This window comes from Leiobunum rupestre, chromosome 5 (assembly GCF_980474605.1).
Source record: "Leiobunum rupestre chromosome 5, qqLeiRupe1.1.hap1, whole genome shotgun sequence".
In the NCBI taxonomy this organism is placed as follows: domain Eukaryota; kingdom Metazoa; phylum Arthropoda; class Arachnida; order Opiliones; family Sclerosomatidae; genus Leiobunum; species Leiobunum rupestre.
The window spans coordinates 33,535,621-33,555,305 of record NC_143388.1 but is presented as its reverse complement, the minus strand read 5'-3'; the positions used below and the strand labels follow the sequence as shown (position 1 = coordinate 33,555,305).

Here is a 19,685-nt window from a genome sequence, read left to right as displayed (position 1 = left end):
AGTTTTCAAAACTAGCGTGAGAAATCGCTTCGTGTGGGTTCGGGAAGCAACTCTTCCAACTCGGTTCGCTTAGAATCGCTTTCAAAACGACAAGGCCCGGGAAGTTAAATTGCTCGTATTTTCAATAATAAAGGGAATCAAATTCTAAATAATGTCAAATAATATTACTGTATGCATAGTTAACACGATTAACTAATTGTTTTGGGATACATTTTAGTACTTTTCAAATTCTGGTCATAATTCGAAATGGCGTTAAGCCTTGGCTGTAAGCGAACCGGGGTGAAGCGATTTCGCACGTGTCAAAACTGGCATTCAAACCGACCTAAACTGGGTCTTAAGCACTAGTGTGACCGTGGCTTAAGTACAGCCAGGACAAGCTAGTTAGTAAGTCTGCCTGGTAGCTAAGCTGTAAATGGTAGTAATTAAATTTGCTCGTATCTTCAATGATCTGGATCGTTGTGCTAGTGGCGACCTCTGGTGGGTTGGGTTGAAAGCAGAATCGCATTTGGGTAGGCTATTCTGTAAAAATCCAAAATGACCAAAAATATCGATGCTTCAAAAATGGCAATGCGCGTGTGAAGAAGGGGCGGATATCGAAATATCAAACTATTGATTGGGTAAATTCAATTTTCAGTAGTGGCAGTGGCCTAAGTGGACGACAAATATCTGTTTATTTTCGGTGTCCAAGGCTTAAATTGCCACCATCGACCTTAGGGCGAAGCGTTTCATTAAAATCACTAACGTCGGCATTACAGACTGCCACAATTTTGAATTTGACCAATACTATCGACAGTTTGATATTTCGATAGCAGCCTCATCTGCATACGCGCACTGTCATTTTTGACAAATAATAATTTATTTTGTCATTTTTGATTTTTTACAAAATTGCCTCCCTGGTCTCAACATAGTCATAGATTAGGGTGGTACCTTGGGTATTAGCCTAGTTAGCCCCGATTGAAATAAAAATGTATTTAATCCGCTTTCGATTGTTATGGTTTAATAGTTTTAGTTTATTTGAATTAAACTATACTTTCATAAAATAAATAAGTGACTTTATTAGTATTAGTTACATCGTTATTTAACATTAGTCTATTATTATAACATCGATTTAGTTACAGAATTTGTACATTTCCATGATAATGCTTTATATAGGCATTTTGAAAATAGAGAAAAATACTTAGAAAATTGTATTTTCACATATTTTATTCTCTGTGCTAGCTAGCTTTGTCTAATAAGGGGAATTGGTGTTATCTGCCGGCGAAACAAACGCGCACTCTTTCCTTACACTTCCTGTTTCTTAACTATTCTGGAAGACTTTCTTTCCTAGTAAGTGACATAAGACACGAAGTTGAGACTAAGTTTTGGGATTTTTTTGTTGTTTACGTGGCAATTTTTAGGTTTACCACTTTTCACAAAAAACAACTTCACAATAATTAAATAAATGATACGTATTTTTGAAATGAAAACGTAAATTGTTCAAAAACTGATAGTACTATCTAAATTCAATAGAAATTCGTATATTAAAAATCTGAATTGGAGTATCGAAATCTGGTAAATAGTGTCTAATTAAGGAAAATTGCGTTTAAAGTTAAAACAACTAATTACATTTAGTCTTTTATTAAATTTTATTATGAATATTGCTTAGTTCACACTGAAAAATGTTACTTGATAATATTTTACAAAGAATAAAACAAGACTACTCAGAATCTGACCATCCCTGTAGTGAAATATTGGCCACATTTGACCAAATTAGCGACACACGTTGAATTAAAAGTAATAAAATTTTCACATCGATGGATACTTCATGGTATTATTTTTATTAAAATATTTAATGTTGAATGTTTGATCACACGATTCACGGAAAGTTGCTGAGATAATGAAATTTCGTTCTTTAACTGACTAAGCAAATTACTCCTAATTTCTTAAAGAACAACTTTTACTTATTAATAAGGTCACTTATTATTAATATTATCAATTAGTTTTGTTCAATATAAGGATGTGTCGTCAACACGTTGTGAAAATAGTTTATCCATTCACTGTGTTGGCCAAAATATTTCACAAAAATATTCGTTCGTGGGAACAGGATCTGAGATTGTTTCACCGATACGACTATCGAACTTCAACAGTAATCTGTTCTTATGTTTAAATTCCGCCTGGAAGTCTCGGAATTTCAATCAATATCGAGCAATTGAAATATCGGAAAACCTTTTTTTATTGAGAGCTTACATTCTAGTAGAAAAAGAGTTTTGATTGTTTCAACTCTTGACGTCGACTCTTGGTTTGTGTCTTTCACCGCGAGACCCTCCAGAATTCGGATCCAGCTAAGAAGCGCCGCTGTAATCAGAAACGGGTTCCTTTGGCTCGGAGGGAGAATTTCTTGTACAGGGGATGCGCTTTAAGCTCTCAAAGTTGCTTTAAGGTTTGAATATGGCCTCAAGATCCTAAAATTCGCATTGAAATTCAATAATATATAACAGGGTTCGTACAGAACCTGGATATCCTGGAAAACCTGGATAAGTCAGGGATTTGTAAAATGGAGGAAAAAGGTCAGGGATAAGTCAGGGATTTAAATAATTTCGTAGAAAGTCAGGGATAAGTCAGGGATTTAAATAATTTCGTAGAAAGTCAGGGATAAGTCAGGGATTTAAATAATTTCGTAGAAAGTCAGGGATAAGTCAGGGATTTTAGTTAGTCAACCAAACCACACATTAACAAAGAATTTTTGACCTAAAATAATAAAAAAATGTCCAAAAATATAACCAAAAAGGTCAGGAATATTGGAAAAAATTATTTAGGGATAACCTGGAAAAGTCAAGGATTTTAGATAATAAATTTTCGTACGAACCCTGCAAAAATAGGTAAGAGTAACCTTTACTATTTAAACAGGTGTTGTCACTTTCGTTATTGTAGGTCAATAAAATAATAATAATAATAATAATAATAAGCTACTTTTTTAACCTGTATAACGGTGTTGGTCCATTTGATCGAAAAATATGTGATCGACAGTCGATCATTATACGTTGCAATTGATCGAAATTCCATTTGATCGAATCCCATTTGTCATTTGTTTCATAAGATCGAACCTTCAAATGATCGAATACTATTTGATCGAATTCCAAAGTATTTATAGTACCAGTTGGTATGTTTTTATTTTACCGAATGTCAATATGAAGTGCAGAAGGAATAATGATGGAATAATTCATTGCTTTAACTGTATTAAGCAACAAAAATGAAGAGATTTTTACTTTATACACTATATGATGGAATTGTTTATGACATCGACGATAACGGCCCGTTGTTTTTGATATATATAAATAGGGTCAGGTTAGGTTAGGTTGATGTACGCGCGCCGTAGGCGCGTATGCACCGTTGCCTTTTCGATTTACTCCCAAAAACTAGTAGTTTTACCCTACAGTAGCTTTCGATCAAATTTCGTTCGATCAAATGCCATTCGATCAAATGCAATTCGATCAAATGGAAATTCGATCAAATGGGACCCGTTCGATCATTTGGGAATCGATCAAATATACTCAAACCCTTATAACAGTGATACCGGGTAATTTGAATTACTACTACTATAATAATAATAATAACCTAGGCTAATACTAAGGGAACCCCCTCAGGCCCAAGTCATCTAGCGACTTTTAATTATTTAAACAGGTGGCCGGGTATCGAGTGTCTCCTATTTTAATTTTTGGGGGTCCTTTAGAAGGATTTAAGGTCCTTTTTCATTACCACACTTCCTATATTTTATAGTTTTTCCTATATTTCTATTGCCTTCCTATAACTTACTATAATATGTCAATTTACATATATTTTACTGTTTTTCGATGTATTTTTTCGTATTTCGCGCTTATCTTTCAATAAAGTTTTAAAGTTCGATAGAAGGCGCTCAAAAACCGCCAGCCTTTTACTAAAACGCTTATTTTGATTGGCTTTTACGGCTAGCTGGTGTTTTGAAAATGAAAATGTAATATTACTTTAATGCATATATCTAGTCACAAAGTCTGCGATGTTTTCATATTACATTTAATATTGCTATTAATCCAAAGCATTTGTTTTATCTTTATTAAAATTATTCCTATAATTTCCTATATTTTCTTAAAAATTACTCCTATAATTTCCTATATTTTCCTAAAAATTACTCCTATAATTTCCTATATTTTCCTAAAAATTACTCCTATAATTTCCTATATTTTCCTTAAAATTACTCCTATAATTTCCTAAAAATTACTCCTATATTTTCCTAAAAATTACTCCTTTAATTTCTTATATTTTCCTAAAAATTACTCCTTTAATTTCTTATATTTTCCTAAAAATTACTCTTATAATTTCCTATATTTTCCTAAAAATTACTCCTATATTTTCCTAAAAATTACTCCTATAATTTCCTATATTTTCCTAAAAATTACTCCTATAATTTCCTATATTTTCCTTAAAATTACTCCTATAATTTCCTAAAAATTACTCCTATATTTTCCTAAAAATTACTCCTTTAATTTCTTATATTTTCCTAAAAATTACTCCTTTAATTTCTTATATTTTCCTAAAAATTACTCTTATAATTTCCTATATTTTCCTAAAAATTACTCCTATATTTTCCTAAAAATTACTCCTATAATTTCCTATATTTTCCTAAAAATTACTCCTATATTTTCCTAAAAATTACTCCTATATTTTCCTAAAAATTACTCCTATAATTTCCTATATTTTCCTAAAAATTACTATTATAATTTCCTATATTTTCCTTAAAATTACTCCTATAATTTCCTATATTTTCCTAAAAATTACTCCTATAATTTCCTAAAAATTACTCCTATAATTTCCTATATTTTCCTAAAAATTACTCCTATAATTTCCTATAAAATGACTAAATTTCGAATTTTTACTATAAAATTTTGGAGGGTTTTCTGTAGTTGCCCTGTCACCAAATCTAGTGGTTACCCAAAATGTGGGATCTCATTCTCAACATTCCAATTTCCATTTCCTGTTTAAAGTTATACCCTATAAGATTTCATTAATTAAAATTTTTTTGGTCCCCTTTTCGTAGGATTTGGGTCGCCCATAACTTAAGAAAATTACCCACATTACCAACCTTTTATCACCGCTACTGTTTTAATTTTCAAACAAATCGACCCTGAAATATCAATAAATTAAAATAAATTAAATCCACAGAACGTCTAACTGACATAATGAGATAACGTGGTCCCTGACTATCGCAAAAACCCTGTATAATCTAAGGGGTTTTTTTCGCAGTGAAATAGTGATGGTCTGTTTTTTGTTAGAAATCTCTCATTCGGCCCTAAAAACAAAATATACACCATCATGGCTAGTCTCTCCACCCCCCGGGGGTTGAGAACAGAATTCAGCAATCCATCCCTGTATCCCTACGAGGGCGCTGAACCCTGAATTGAGGGATCAAGAGAGGCATATTCCCTCAATCCAGGGCCGGGCTGCTCTTACACGAGCAATTTGCAAAGCCTAGCGAGTCTATCTGTCGTGGACCAGCTGCGGACCAGGTTCCTCCGGCCTGTTTCCCATAAAGCCCGCACCAGAAAGCTCCGTTTATCCGTCGCAGTCCCGGGTATAAATATCTTTTTACCTAATTATTGGGGGGAATTGATTATAAAGGGGAATTCGTAACGGCTCCCTGCGGAACACTTTTGGATCTGGAGGAAGAAGCCGACCAATCCTCTGGTCTCTTTCGAGGGTATGTTCTTTATCTTCCGCGGTAATCTTGTTTACATCGGGAGTAACGTTTATTTCGGGAGCAATTAGCCAATGTTATACCTTTCCCTAATGGGAGATGCCCATAAATTTAAACTCATTATTCTCCCAACTGACATTGTTTTAAGGGAAGGCTTTTTGTTGTTTATGTCTAGTTTGGTTTTCAAGGTTTAGTGGGTTTGTGATTAATTTTGGGGTGATTTCTGGCGACTCTAGAAAAGGGTTCCCTCGTGACAAATCGCTTCTTGAAGCATTTGTACGTTTGAATATAAATAACATGTGTAACTTATTTAATCATAAGTGTGCCAGAAATAACTTTTTCTCAATGAGACCTCGTTGCGAGGATATGACGTAATTGACGTCTCTTCCCAGTCGATGACGGTTTTATCGTCATCAAAACTATAGTTCTGGCGGGGAGGGAAGGAAGTTCAAACCAGTTTTACGCGACGTTAGTCCGTAGGTTCTTTGGTGGCTGTGAAACAAGGTCTCAATCACATTTTTAATACAGAGATGTCAAACAGAGGCACACTTATGAGTAATTATGTTACATATGATAATAAACTAGGCTGTTACCCAAGGCACCACCTTATAGGCCTAAGTCATCAAGCGACTTTTAAAGCCTTTAATTCAGGTGACCGGGTTACAATGCGTTCAATTGACTATGCCTTAAAGAGAGTAGGTACTAAATCTAAAAATCGTCTGCTAGCATGTTCTCCGACTTGTAACGTAACTAACGCCTAGCTCATTTTAAATCTGGTGGTACAAATATTAAATTCGTTGATCCAGCATAAATATGGATGCAATTCATCAATGCGTGTGTAGTCGTTGAATGTTTAATAGGCGATAGCATAACTTGCAAGGTATACTGGGTAAAATTTCTTTCTGGAAACATTTGAGCGCCATCAAACGGTAGAATTCTTTAAAAATAGTCACGTGGTTAAAAATTGCTTTAAAGTTTATCGTTGAACAGCGATTTCAGCTTTATTATTTAAATAAATCTTTAAAATTTTAAAACATTTTCGGTTGCAAGTCGAATGGGTAGTGCAACGTCTCCTTTTGGGAAATTTCATATCTCATATAGGTCTACATTACGGCCGACTTTGAACTTAATCGGCAATAAACACCTCGGGTACTCTCCTTGTTAGTGAAGCAGCCCCTATATTTTGACCACGGCCAGCCTCGATCGGGGAAGCGCGTTATAGAAGTTGGCAGTGCTATGACGAATTTCCGGGAACATATTCACATATATTAAACTTATTATTTACCATGGTGAATATTAGTAGAAATTATGTTTAATTCAGAGAAAACGGCATGGTATTAGAAGATAAAACTTATTTTATACAAGACGTTTCGAGCCGAGGCTCTTCTTCAGTCGTTAAAACTAACGAACGACTGAAGAAGAGCCTCGGCTCGAAACGTCTTGTATAAAATAAGTTTTATCTTCTAATACCATGCCGTTTTCTCTGAATTAAACATAATTTCTACTAACATATTCACAAGTTAGCTAAGACCGAAACAATGTATGCTATCGCCTATTATTTATAATACCTTCTAACGTTCGGTCACTATGTGGTTTGAATTTAATAAAGCAATAAATTATATCCAAATTTGAACGGGCAAATTCCACTTTGATAAAAAATTGCAATCCCAAATGTGTTGTATTTCATCCAATTATATATTTTTTTAAATTTAACTTTGTATCGAATATTTCATAAAAATAGAATATAATTTAAATTGGATGCGATTTAGTTCTTGTTGGATCAAAATTTGACATTGAATCACTGTCTTTAAAGCTAGGAGCAACAAACACAAGGAGAACGCAGCTAACCTTTAAACACGCTAACGCAGTGTTGTGTACAAATTCCATTGGACGAAACTTTACGCTGAGCGTTTTACGGAAAGGGGGAAGACAATTTCCGAATTTTCCCCTTCCGACGGCGTCTAACCAATGAAAATTGTACACAAGAAAATCGACGACTTTTGACGGGTGGCGTTCTCCTTGTGTGGGTTGCTGTGTTTGTTGCTCCTAGTTCAAAGTAAGTTTTTAAAAATGGTTCGATATTAGACGCAACGCCAAAGCACTTTTAAAAGTGTCATTCCGAGCAATTGGATATGCTGCAAATTCTCTAAAATAGTTTTCTCGAATCTGAATAAGGTCGAAATTTATCAAAATTTCACAATTTTTTTTCAATCTCTGAAATGATTTGTTTCTAATTTTAATTTCCTCGAAAATCTTTTAAAAGACTGAAATCTGAATAAGACTGAAATTGACAAAATATTACTAAGATCGAAAATTATTTGTCTCGAATCTGAATATCTTCGGTAATGTTTTTTTTTAATTTTTATATTTTGTAAATTGAATAAGCTTTTTATTTGCCAATAAAATTGGCTCTTTTCCTGTATAACTAACGGATATTTTACTTTAACAGTTAGCTAATTTTTAATTGAATGGAATCTTAATTAAATTTAATATTTTAGTTTGTTCAGATTTTAAATTTTTTTTTACAGTTTTTTATTCCTCCATTTAAATACTTTGTGTGATCTTGGATAAATAATAGTAGTTCCTACCTGAATATATCACTCTAGCGCTCCGCGTGCATTTGCTAAGTGTTTGTTACGGGTTCTGGCTTGTAGACGGCTACGTGTTACGGGAGTTTCGGAAATTCTCCGTTAACTTCGCCCAAGCGGCGCTGCTGTCGCAAAAGCCATTTGCTTGTCAGGTTTTTTCCAAGTGATATATCCAGGTAGGAACAACTATTATTAATCCAAGGTGTGATTTAAATCAATGATTTTTTTTTAAAATGCACTTGATATAAATCTTGATTTAAATCAGTCAACCATTTCTTCGCCAGAATTTCAATCACAGAACATATGTCTCGAAAAGCTTCGAAAATTAGACGTTTGCACAGTGTAAATAGACTGGTTTAATGAATATTATTATAGTGAAATTGCGGTATGTCTCAATCCCCCCAACCGACGCCTGGCAACGCGAAACCGCGAAACGTACAAGTAATAAACTTTACGACTGTGGCCCTAATTTTTGCCTTCAATCAAAACATGTTTATCTAAGCTGGCATTTATTTTTAGTGTACGTTTCACTACGGGGATGATATTAAAACGAACCGCACTAAAATCGTTGCCTACGTTATTATTAAGGCCCTTGCAAGCCTTATTTTAACGACGACTTGTTTCTTTGCTTTTGATACTCGAAAGATGGCTCTCTTATCTGAACCTCGTAAGGTGTTTTAAAAAATTTAGACTTAACCTTTTCCATTGAGACAAAATGAAAATTTATATTGAAACCATTTAAATTATGAAAATATGCGTCATCATCTAAAGATTTTCTTAAAGGGGATCGGTCAAGCTTTAACCAGTTAAATAGCCCTCTAGCCCATTAAAAACTAAAATTTATGGTGAAAACCGCATCAAAAAATATTGAGTCGTTAATTTTTAATAAAATAAAGAAATTTCGGGAAATTGACACCTGGTGAGAAGTCGGTGAGACAGAAAAACAACGTAAAAGCGCGCGCTGCTGAAGACGCGAAAAATTTGTTTTGCACGCGCGGCGCGTTCCAGTTATAAGACATATAAGCCTAAATTGCGCGATTTTAAAAGTTAGGATAGTTCGCAAATCGCTCATACGGGGTTAGGGGCGCTGGCGGCAGCCCCTAAGATGGCGGCGAAAATTCAAACCCAAACACCCGGCGTTATTTTTAGTTTCAACTTTTTGGGCCAAAAGCTATTTTTTTAAGACAAAAAAGGTACGTGTTAGTATATTGAACGTCGTCTTTTGATACAGAAATAAGGCCGTATTTGGAAAAGCTTGGCCGTTCCCCTTTAAATTCTGTGCCCCCGTTTTCGAAATGAATTTTCTCCATTTTTTAATATTAGGGGTCCCAAATTCCACTTTGCACAGGGCCCCCAATTTGTGTTAATTCGATCCTGAACGCAACGCCATATTTGTTTATGAGTCTTGGACTCTTGAAAGCTAAAGCCCTGTCGTTTCCTAGGCAACGTTGTCCAGATAAGAGATACCCTAGTGGCCAAGTTTGTCGAAATAAAAGGATAAATGTCCCCGTGCACGGCCCTTTATAATAACGTAGGCAACGCCGAAATGATCAATTTTTTACGAGACTTTTGGGGGAAACTGTATCTCGGTAGTTGAGGCTCAAATCTGTGTTATAGGACACGATCTTTGGCGCGTTCTTCGAGAAAAGACCACACATCGAAGTGGCTTAATTACGCGGTAATTAAATACATCGTGGAAAGCCACGCTAGGGTTCCGCCCGTGTATGGCACGCTATATGTAGATAGGCCTTAGGCTGATGTCGGTTCGCGACGGACGCTCTTGGTAAAGGGCTTAGGCCTGGCTGGGAGATAGACGTAAAATAAGACATTAGAAGAAATTAATTAACGAAAAAAAAACCTTCGGGCTTCCGCGCACGATTCTAATTTTTAAACTTTTCGCGTCATGTTTGGCGTTTTATGATGTATCACTTTGGAAGTACTCGAGAATTCCCCCTGCACCAATTTTAAGCATTGTTGCGACATTTTTGGGAGACTGCTACTGATTGTACAAGGGAGTAATTGATCATAAAACATGAGGTATTTAGATTGATTTTTTACACTTAAGTTAAATTGAGGATTTTTAAATAAAATGTCACATTTTGATACGGGTATGCAGGTTTGGTTCAATCAGGTTATTTATATCGAAAACTATTTAAATAAGATCATTTTTTAATATTTAAAATTGAAGGCCAATTTAAGTTTTCCAATTTAAAATAAAACTAGTTTTGATCATTTGTTAATATTTAAAATTGAAGGCCAATTTAAGTTTTCCAATTTAAAAGAAAACTATTCTTGATCATTTGTTAATATTTAAAATTGAAGGCCAAGTTAAGTTTTCATGTTTAAAAATTTATTTTTTGACTTAAATATATAAAATTTTGAAAAATTGCAGTAAATGAAAGTTAAATTAAGGAATATATTTAAAATTAAACGCCAAGTTATATTTAAAAGTTTTGCAATTTTTTTAGAAAATACAATTTTTGAAAATTTGCGTTTTTGACTTAAGGAGTAAGAATACAGTAAAAGCCTCTTTTTCGTTCAAGCTGAACGTTTCTGTTTTAACAATTACATAATTGAATTATATTTTTCTTATTAGACGGAACCTTCCTCTAGTGCTTAAAATAATTTTGATAATTCTAATATTAATAGTTAACGAGATATAAGGTCCTAACTAAAGGGTAGTTTGGGCGCTTGCCCAACTTGTTTAGCTCCGGGGGTCTGAATTAAAACGTAATAACTTAATTATTTTTAAATTTAAAATTGTCAAAATTATTTTAAGCACTAAACAAGAGACTGTTATACACGTAAATATTAATTTTATAAGTTAAAATACAAGATTAAAAGAGTTAAGCTTGAAATAGCGCGAAAGTAAACAATGGCCACTGTGGTCTTCCCCCTTAAATATACAAATTTGAAAGAAACTGCAGAAAAATATAAATTTTCCGAATCGCATAGTTAAATGCAATTCAGCTATTTTCAACCGAATAAACGGCTACAAATATCCCATTATCACTTTGGACCAGCACCTAGCGATGAAGAAAAAATATACATTTTTTTATTCCCCTAAATTAGTACAATTTCTCACCGCAATTAAAATTTCAAAATTATCCCTTTTTACAATTTTGGTCAAAACTTTCCTGATCTAATAAAGTGAGAGACATCCTGCATAATGAGGAAAATCCTCTCGATCACGATAATTTGCATTAATTCCGTGCCCAAAAATACGCACCCTTTAAGCTATTTAATCCATTTCATATTTGTCCCATATTTCTAGCTATCTTTAATAATATCCCCGCATCACCCTGTACAACGAAGGCAGGGAACCAACCGGTTCTTATGGGACAAGGCGTTCTTTTTTTAATAATTACGCTTTTATTAAATAAGACCTCAATTATATTCTCACTTTGAGGCAACTGGTTTGTTTTAATATTTTTTAAAGGCTGCGCTACAGTGTCGGGAGCGAGCATTAGTGAATAAATGAGATCGGCTTGAGAATTAAGAAAAGGCTCTGTTGCTTTCTCCGGGATGAATTAAAAATGTGACTAACGAATAAAAATTCTCCGAGATGTCGTCATGTTGATGACGTGAAAAGAGTTTTTTCCCCAAGACACGCGAGTGTTCTGTTTTGTTCAACCGCTCAGTTTATAATCGCGAAATTCTGACGACGAAGAAGTTCAGCTTCCGCCGCACCGCTAGCGTGTTTGGGAAATTTTCAAGATTTTATATTGAGCAGTATCGCGCTAAGTACTTCAGTTTTTGCGACTCGATTTTACCTCGATACCTCGACGACCACGTTATTACGTAACTGTATTCTTACATAAGGTGATTACTTTTATCGACTGTTATTTTCGAAAGTTGTTTTTTCCGCGGATTACGCTCAACCGTGGGTTTTATTGGATACCGTTTTTAAAGTGGACTTCATGTATGTCGTTGTGAAATTGTGAAGGTTGAGATTATTGCTATAATCGTTGGTGATTGGATACGTTCGTTGGATATATTATTGGAGAGGTATATTGTGCATTTGCAATCTTGAAGTAATTAAGTTTTTTTTTTAGTTTTAGTGTCGGAAAATCAAATTTTATTTTAATTTTTGAGCAAGGTTCTATTTTACATTACAAAATTTTTCAACATGAATTGATTAACGTTTATGAAGTACTTGGTGTTCCTTCATTATTTATTATTAATTAAATCGTTAAATTCATATTTATTAAAGTTCGATCAAGAAGGCATTTATTTGTTTATACGATCTGCGGGTATCATCTTAGGTCTAATATTACCCCCGCCGGGTTTAATATTTCCCTCGCCGGGTTTAATATTTTCCCTCGCCGGGTTTAATATTTTCCCTCGCCGGGTTTAATATTTTCCCTCGCCGGGTTTAATATTTCCCCCGCCGGGTTTAATATTTCCCCCGCCGGGTTTAATATTTCCCCCGCCGGGTTTAATATTTCCCTCGCCGGGTTTAATATTTCCCCCGCCGGGTTTAATATTTCCCCCGCCGGGTTTAATATTTTCCCCCGCCGGGTTTAATATTTCCCCCGCCGGGTTTAATATTTCCCCCGCCGGGTTTAATATTTCCCCCGCCGGGTTTAATATTTCCCTCGCCGGGTTTAATATTTCCCTCGCCGGGTTTAATATTTCCCTCGCCGGGTTTAATATTTCCCCCGCCGGTTTTAATATTTCTCCCTCCGGGTTTAACATTACCCCCACCGGGTTTAATATTTCCCCCACCGGGTTTTCCCCCTCGGGTTTAATATTCCCCCCCTCCGGTTTAATATTACCCCCCCAGGTTTAATATTACCCCCAGGTTTAATATTACCCCCAGGTTTAATATTACCCCCCAGGTTTAATATTACTCTCCCCAGGTTTAATATTACCCTCCCCAGGTTTAATATTACCCTCCCCAGGTTTAATATTACCCCCCCAGGTTTAATATTACCCCCCCCCAGGTTTAATATTACCCCCCCAGGTTTAATATTACCCCCCCAGGTTTAATATTACCCCCCCAGGTTTAATATTACCCCCCAGGTTTAATATTACCCCCCAGGTTTAATATTACCCCCTCAGGTTTAATATTACCCCCCAGGTTTAATATTACCCCCCCAGGTTTAATATTACCCCCCCAGGTTTAATATTACCCCCTCAGGTTTAATATTACCCCCCAGGTTTAATATTACCCCCCAGGTTTAATATTACCCCCCCAGGTTTAATATTACCCCCCCAGGTTTAATATTACCCCCCCAGGTTTAATATTACCCCCCAGGTTTAATATTACCCCCCAGGTTTAATATTACCCCCCAGGTTTAATATTACCCCCCAGGTTTAATATTACCCCCCAGGTTTAATATTACCCCCCAGGTTTAATATTACCCCCCAGGTTTAATATTACCCCCCTCAGGTTTAATATTACCCCCCTCAGGTTTAATATTACCCCCCTCAGGTTTAATATTACCCCCCTCAGGTTTAATATTACCCCCCTCAGGTTTAATATTACCCCCCTCAGGTTTAATATTACCCCCCCAGGTTTCATATTACCCCCACCAGAAGAGAGGGGTAAGGTAAAACGTAACTCAGTTTTAGGAACCCAAAGAGTAACTTGGCTGATTACCGGCCCGTAACCAGCCGCCAAAACTCGGGGGCGCTCAAATTTGTTTGGGGGGGGGGGGGGCGCCAACGCCTTGATACTAGAAATCGTAATTTTTAATTCCCACTCCTAAAATTAGTAAATATACCGAAATTGACTTTTGGTGCAGTGAAACGCCAAAGTCAAGAGCGGCCAAAGCTGCAAACGTTGGTATATTCCCTTTAAGTTGAAATAAAAACATTCTTGGTTACGAGTCGATTTTTAAAGAAAATCTTTTTCTGGGGATTGTATCTCGTTGCGTAGAAATATTAACTGTTATTGATTAATTTGATTACAACTGCCATCGAGATAGTGCGTTGGAATGACGGTGTAATGATAGTCTGATGGTGTGACCTATTTAGTGTTGTTAATTTTTCGGAAAAATAAAATGCGGAAAAATTTCCAGAAAATATTCCGCAAATCGGAAAAATATGAAATTGAAACATAAATTACTTTTTAAGGGTTTTTAATTTTTTAAAGTTTTTATCGATATAAAATGTCTAATATCAGTAAGCATACTACAAAACATTAATAGTGTTACATTGTTAATCAGTTTAAAATAGTCTAGAGGTTTAGTTTTACTTTTAGATTCCAAAAAATGAGGCGAAAATGCCGCTTTATTTAAATTTGCAAACAATATATTAGACTAATCATGGAATGAAAACTTGTTTTTATTTTTTTCGGAAAAATACGGAAAATGTTCCGGAAAAAAGGCGTCGTTCATTTTCCGACTTACAACACTAGACCTATTTCTTCGTTGTCGTATTGTTTATTCGAATCAATCCTTCATTCGGCGAAGGTGAAATATCCCACAATAGAGATGTATCACGTCGTCTGCTCTCCCTAGCTTTACCAGTGGAAACGGTCGCCATGTTGTGGGGGTTTCTCAATGCTAAAAAGCATTAGTGACGTTAGTCACGTGGTCACTAAAATATCTCTATAGAGTAATGGCGCTATGACGTCCTAGTACGTCACCCATGCTCTTTCCTATAGATAAAAAATTAGCGACCAAAATGGCGGCCATGGCCAAAGCTAGAGAGTGCTACTACTCTATACCGGATTTGTTTCGCAATGACAAACTTTTTCCTTCTAATATACGATCCTAATATTTGTCTCTCTTTGATGGTAGGAGGAAATCGGGCGGGCCTTCGCCGATTTAGCCCGCTTCGAGTTCCGAGGGGAACAGAGTAGCCCCAACGGCCATTTGGGCAGCGACTGTCACTCTCGGCGTATCAGCAGCGACATGATAGATAAGGGGAAATCCGGCGCTTTGATGGAAGGTCTTTCGTCGCCCCCGACCGGAGATCTGGAACAGTTGAGCGCCTGGGCGGACACCTTCGTGCGAGAGGTCAACTTGGAGTGGGAGTCGGTGGGAACTTGGGAAAACAGGAACCACGTCGTCCGTCGACGCGTCGGCTCTGGGGAGTTTCAAGACGCCGACGTCTACCCGAAATTCCGCAGCCTGCCCGCCAACAGGAACAGAGATAGCCAAAGATTCGCATCCTCTACCGGGACCGCCAGTCGCCGTTTCCGGTCCAACACGGAGAGTAAGAACCGAAGGCGAGGCGCGGTGAGGAAGTTGTGGTCGTGGCCTCCCGGGTTGGAGGTCGACCTCGATTCCGGTAAGATCGTCTTCTACCCTTTGAAGGTCAAGGACGCGGAAGTGCAAACGGGAACGGACATTTTTAACCAAATGAACGGCTTCGACGCGTTCGACTTTCAAAACGCGGCGCCCAAGGAGAACGACTTTTCGCGTCCCAATCAACGCGACGACGCGGCGAAAGCGCCTTCCGCGATACCCGCAGAGACATCTTTCGAGGTTTCTTCGAACTGGAGGTTCCGAAACACCACGGCGGAGCTGGCGTCATCTATCGACCGCGATAGCAGTTCCTCCGACTGCGACAGTTCCGTGGTGGCCTCTGGTGGCGAAGAGGGGAACGATCGATCCTCGGATACGACCTTCTTAATCGACGACGAGCCTTCTTCCCTTTCCTCCGTCTCTGAGAGCGAGGATAATATGACCGACTCTAAATCGAACTCTACGTCTTTCGCGCCATCTGCGAACGGCGCCGTCAGTTTTACCGTATCGTGGTTGGCCGTCGAAGACGATTCGGACCACTTAGAAAATAAAGAACTGCCTAAATTGACCAATAAAAACTTACTCGAAGCCCAATATGGAGCCGAAAACGGTCTCTACCAAAAATCACCCTCATCCACCCTATCTTCCGTGGTAAGTTCATCATTAATTTTTAATTTAAATTAACGTAATAAAAATAATCATCTTCATTCTAATTATTTTCAGAGTCGACACGAATTGGAAACTTTCCTACAAAAAGTTGCCTCTTCGGTGTATCAACCTCCGCCGCCAGATGGCGATACGGAATTGAGGGATTCTCCCGTACAGGACGCGGTGACGCAAACCACTCCAGATCTATCAAGAAGGTATTTGTTTAGTGTGGTTCATTTTCCGGAAAAATAGTATGCCGAAAAATTTCCGCAAATCGGAAAAATAAAAAATTTAAACAACTTACTTTTTAAGGGTTTTATCGATACAAAATGTCTAATAACAGTAAACATACTACAAAACCTTAATAGTGTTACATTGTAAATCAGTCTAAACTAGTCTAGAGGTTTAGTTTTACTTTTAGATTTGAAAAAATGAGGCGAAAATGCCGCTTTATTTAAATTTGCAAATAATATATTAGATTAATCATGGAATTAAAACTTTTTTTATATTTTTTCGGAAAAAAATACGGAAATTTTTCCGGAAAAAAGGCCTCGGTTATATCCCGGAAACTTAAACGACTTACAACACAATACAGGGTATATCAAAAGGTTATACAAAAATTTGAAGGATTTGAGAAGTATGCCTCTTGTTTCTCCATTTTCCTGCGATGAGTGAAAAGAGCGCCAAAGAGCTTCAATGTGTGGCCCCTGGAAGTAGGCTGCAACCAGTGCAAAACCAAGCAGCAGGGACTTTAAATACTGTTTAAGTTTACTTTTTCACGCTGGTTACCTCGATTTTTTTACAAAGTCCTTTTTCACCAATCACACGAACCCAAACCTTAAATGTTCGCGTTTCCCTGCCGCTTGATTTGGCGCTTGTTGCAGCCTACTTGCAGGGGCTAGTAGGACACACTTTGAAGCTCTCTGGCGCTCTTTTAACTCATCGTAGGAAAATGGGGAAAAACAGGCATACTTCTCAACTCACCCCTACAACTCCTTTTCCGCCATAGTTTGAAATTCAGATACCCTCGTGATTTTATTGAACCGAGGCTTACGACTTTTTCAATTTTAGTTCTAGTTTCACTTGGGTAACGGACTGCGATTGCAGCGACCTTTCGCCTCGACCTTTAACGGCGCCATCTCGCGACAGCTTACCTTCGTTTTCGGACTGTCCCACTTCCGATTCGCGGGACACGTCTTCTACCGGCTCCTCGTCGTCTTTTTCCGAAAAGGACTTGAAATCCACCAGTAGTTCCGCGGCAGGATCCCCCCGCAGTCGCCCACCGCCCAGGACGCAACCGCAGTGGTTCGACAGTAGTTTGTCGTTATCGGACGCCAGCGATCGGAACTCGGACCCCGGTGGTCAGTTCAGTTTCGACTTGAGCAACGGACAGTCGAACGGTCAGAACGATACTACCGGAAGCGACCCTTCCAGCAGCCGGAAGTTTAGCGGGAAATGTCTTCGGTTGAGCGAAGCGCAGGCCTTGAGCCTCGAGTTCAAGTCGTCATCGGCTCCTCTAGTCATGGGCAAAGGAACCAACTCACCCTCCGAAAATGCGGCTCCCGATTTCGACCTCAAAGTAAGTCACATTTTTTGGATAGCTTTGACAAATTGACCAAAAGAACTCGGAACCAATCTTTCCGCGTTGAGTTTGCAATTTTTCTCCCCACTGGCCAAAGGGGTTCTTAGGTTCCCCTTTACGTAAGAACCTGTTGAGGCTAACTGTAACTGTAACTGTAAATGTCATTGTACGCCACTGTGTAGGGAGCTGTTGGCTCGCGAAGAGCTTGCCAACATTCTCCTACGCGTTGTAACCCGTCCACCTGATTTAATGCAACTGTCGGCTCTATCATTTCCACCTGTATTTTGAAAATGCCCTTGTTATTAGAGATGGCAATGAAACTATCCGATTCTTCGAAAGAACGACTTCACTGGAGAGCGTGGTGCCATCTATTTATGGCAAAGGAAGGTAAGATTCAAAATAGCCAAACGATAACGTCGTTAGAGGACCATTGTAGAGGATTATAATTAGACCACTTATACTCTACTTAATAGTAAACTTTAACCTAAATTATATGTCCCATATAAAATATTTTGTTAAAAATTACTATAATTTAAGTTATTGTCAAATTTAAAAACGAGCCAATCAACGTGAAGGGTTTCTTATGTCCCGCCTTTTGGGTCAAAATGTAGCTTAGGCATTTGGTTTTTATATCGACGCTAGCGACATCTGTTGAAAAAAGAGCTACTTCACGTCGAGCCAACAATGGCATTAAATATCGTTCGATGACTTGGGGTCAGACTTTGTAAAGTTTCACCAGGGTGAAATTTAGTCAAAGCAACGTCGAAGGGGATAGGAAATAGTTACATTCGTTAAATTGTTAAATTCATTAACTATTTCATTTAGACCAGATTTACGATTAGCTATTGAAAACGACATCTATCTTACCATTCGGTTCTACACGTGACATCATCAGCGGTATTTCCGCCATTTTGGGCAATTAGTACGTGCATAAGTGTATAATATTTTACACAAGTGTGACACTTCCTATTCTTCACACGCAAAAGTTTTACTGAGAGCTATTCGCGAGACAGACTGCATTACGGGCTTCGTCGCCGTTTTGCGTCCGCTCGCCTTTGACGTCACTCCGTTACTAGCTCTCGGTAAAATATTCCCCAAAGTGACAAACACAATATTATAGACTTATGGTACGTGTAAACGCCATATTGTTATAAACTTGACAGCAGTTCAAAAACCCAATTAAACATATACAACAATGCAAATTTTAGAAATTAGTGATATTTTAAAGGTCCTTAGTATAAACTAAATCGAAAAATCGTCTGCTAAACCGTGCTGGCTTGTTTTTAACGTAACTAGCGCCAATCATCCCTAATTTCTGTTTAGCCTAGTGGTCGAAATGTTAAATTGGTTGATCCACCAGAAACATTCAAGTTCATACTCTCTTTTAAGAGAAAACTCTGAAATTCTGAATGATGGTCCTAGTTGATAGAACGCTGCAACAAACAGGGAGGCACCGATATATCGGCTATTCGTGGCCGATATTAACAAAGCTTGCTATCATAACAGTAGTGTATATGATAAATCATACCATTTTATTCTAATTTATCATGAAAAAGTTTGCAAGAGCATATCCGAATATGTTTCTTTCCATTTTACGTGATACATATTTTCTATCACAAATCCAATGTCGTTGTTTTATATTTGTTTACATTCGTAACCACCTGTTTTAAAAAAGATATGATCTAGCTTCTGAAGTCTGGCGTACGTGGCGCGGCCAATTAAATAAAATATTATCATTAGTTAGTTAATCGAGAATTTTCTTATTTTTAAATGTTATTCTGGAAATATTTTTCTAATACCGGTATCGGCCAATATCGGCTTCGCTTAATGAAAGCACGGAAAAAGTTTGTTGGTTTATTCATTGATTTCTGATGAGAGTAGGTCGTTTGAAAACGGTGTCACAGGCCTGACAGAATGACAGGGTTGCCACTTTTAACTTTATTAATATAAATTAAATTAAA

At 37.2% G+C, this 19,685-nt stretch overlaps 1 protein-coding gene across 1 annotated transcript in view; it reads left to right on the top strand.

The window, feature by feature from the left end:
- The window catches only part of LOC149944216 (stAR-related lipid transfer protein 13-like), a 212,771-nt gene that overhangs the window by 55,137 nt on the left and 137,949 nt on the right, over positions 1–19,685 (top strand). The window contains exons 4-6 of the mRNA XM_090174329.1: positions 15,045–16,145; positions 16,218–16,357; positions 17,214–17,721. Of these exons, the coding sequence (XP_090030455.1) occupies positions 15,045–16,145; positions 16,218–16,357; positions 17,214–17,721 (1,749 nt within the window). The remainder of the gene's footprint in view (positions 1–15,044; positions 16,146–16,217; positions 16,358–17,213; positions 17,722–19,685) is intronic.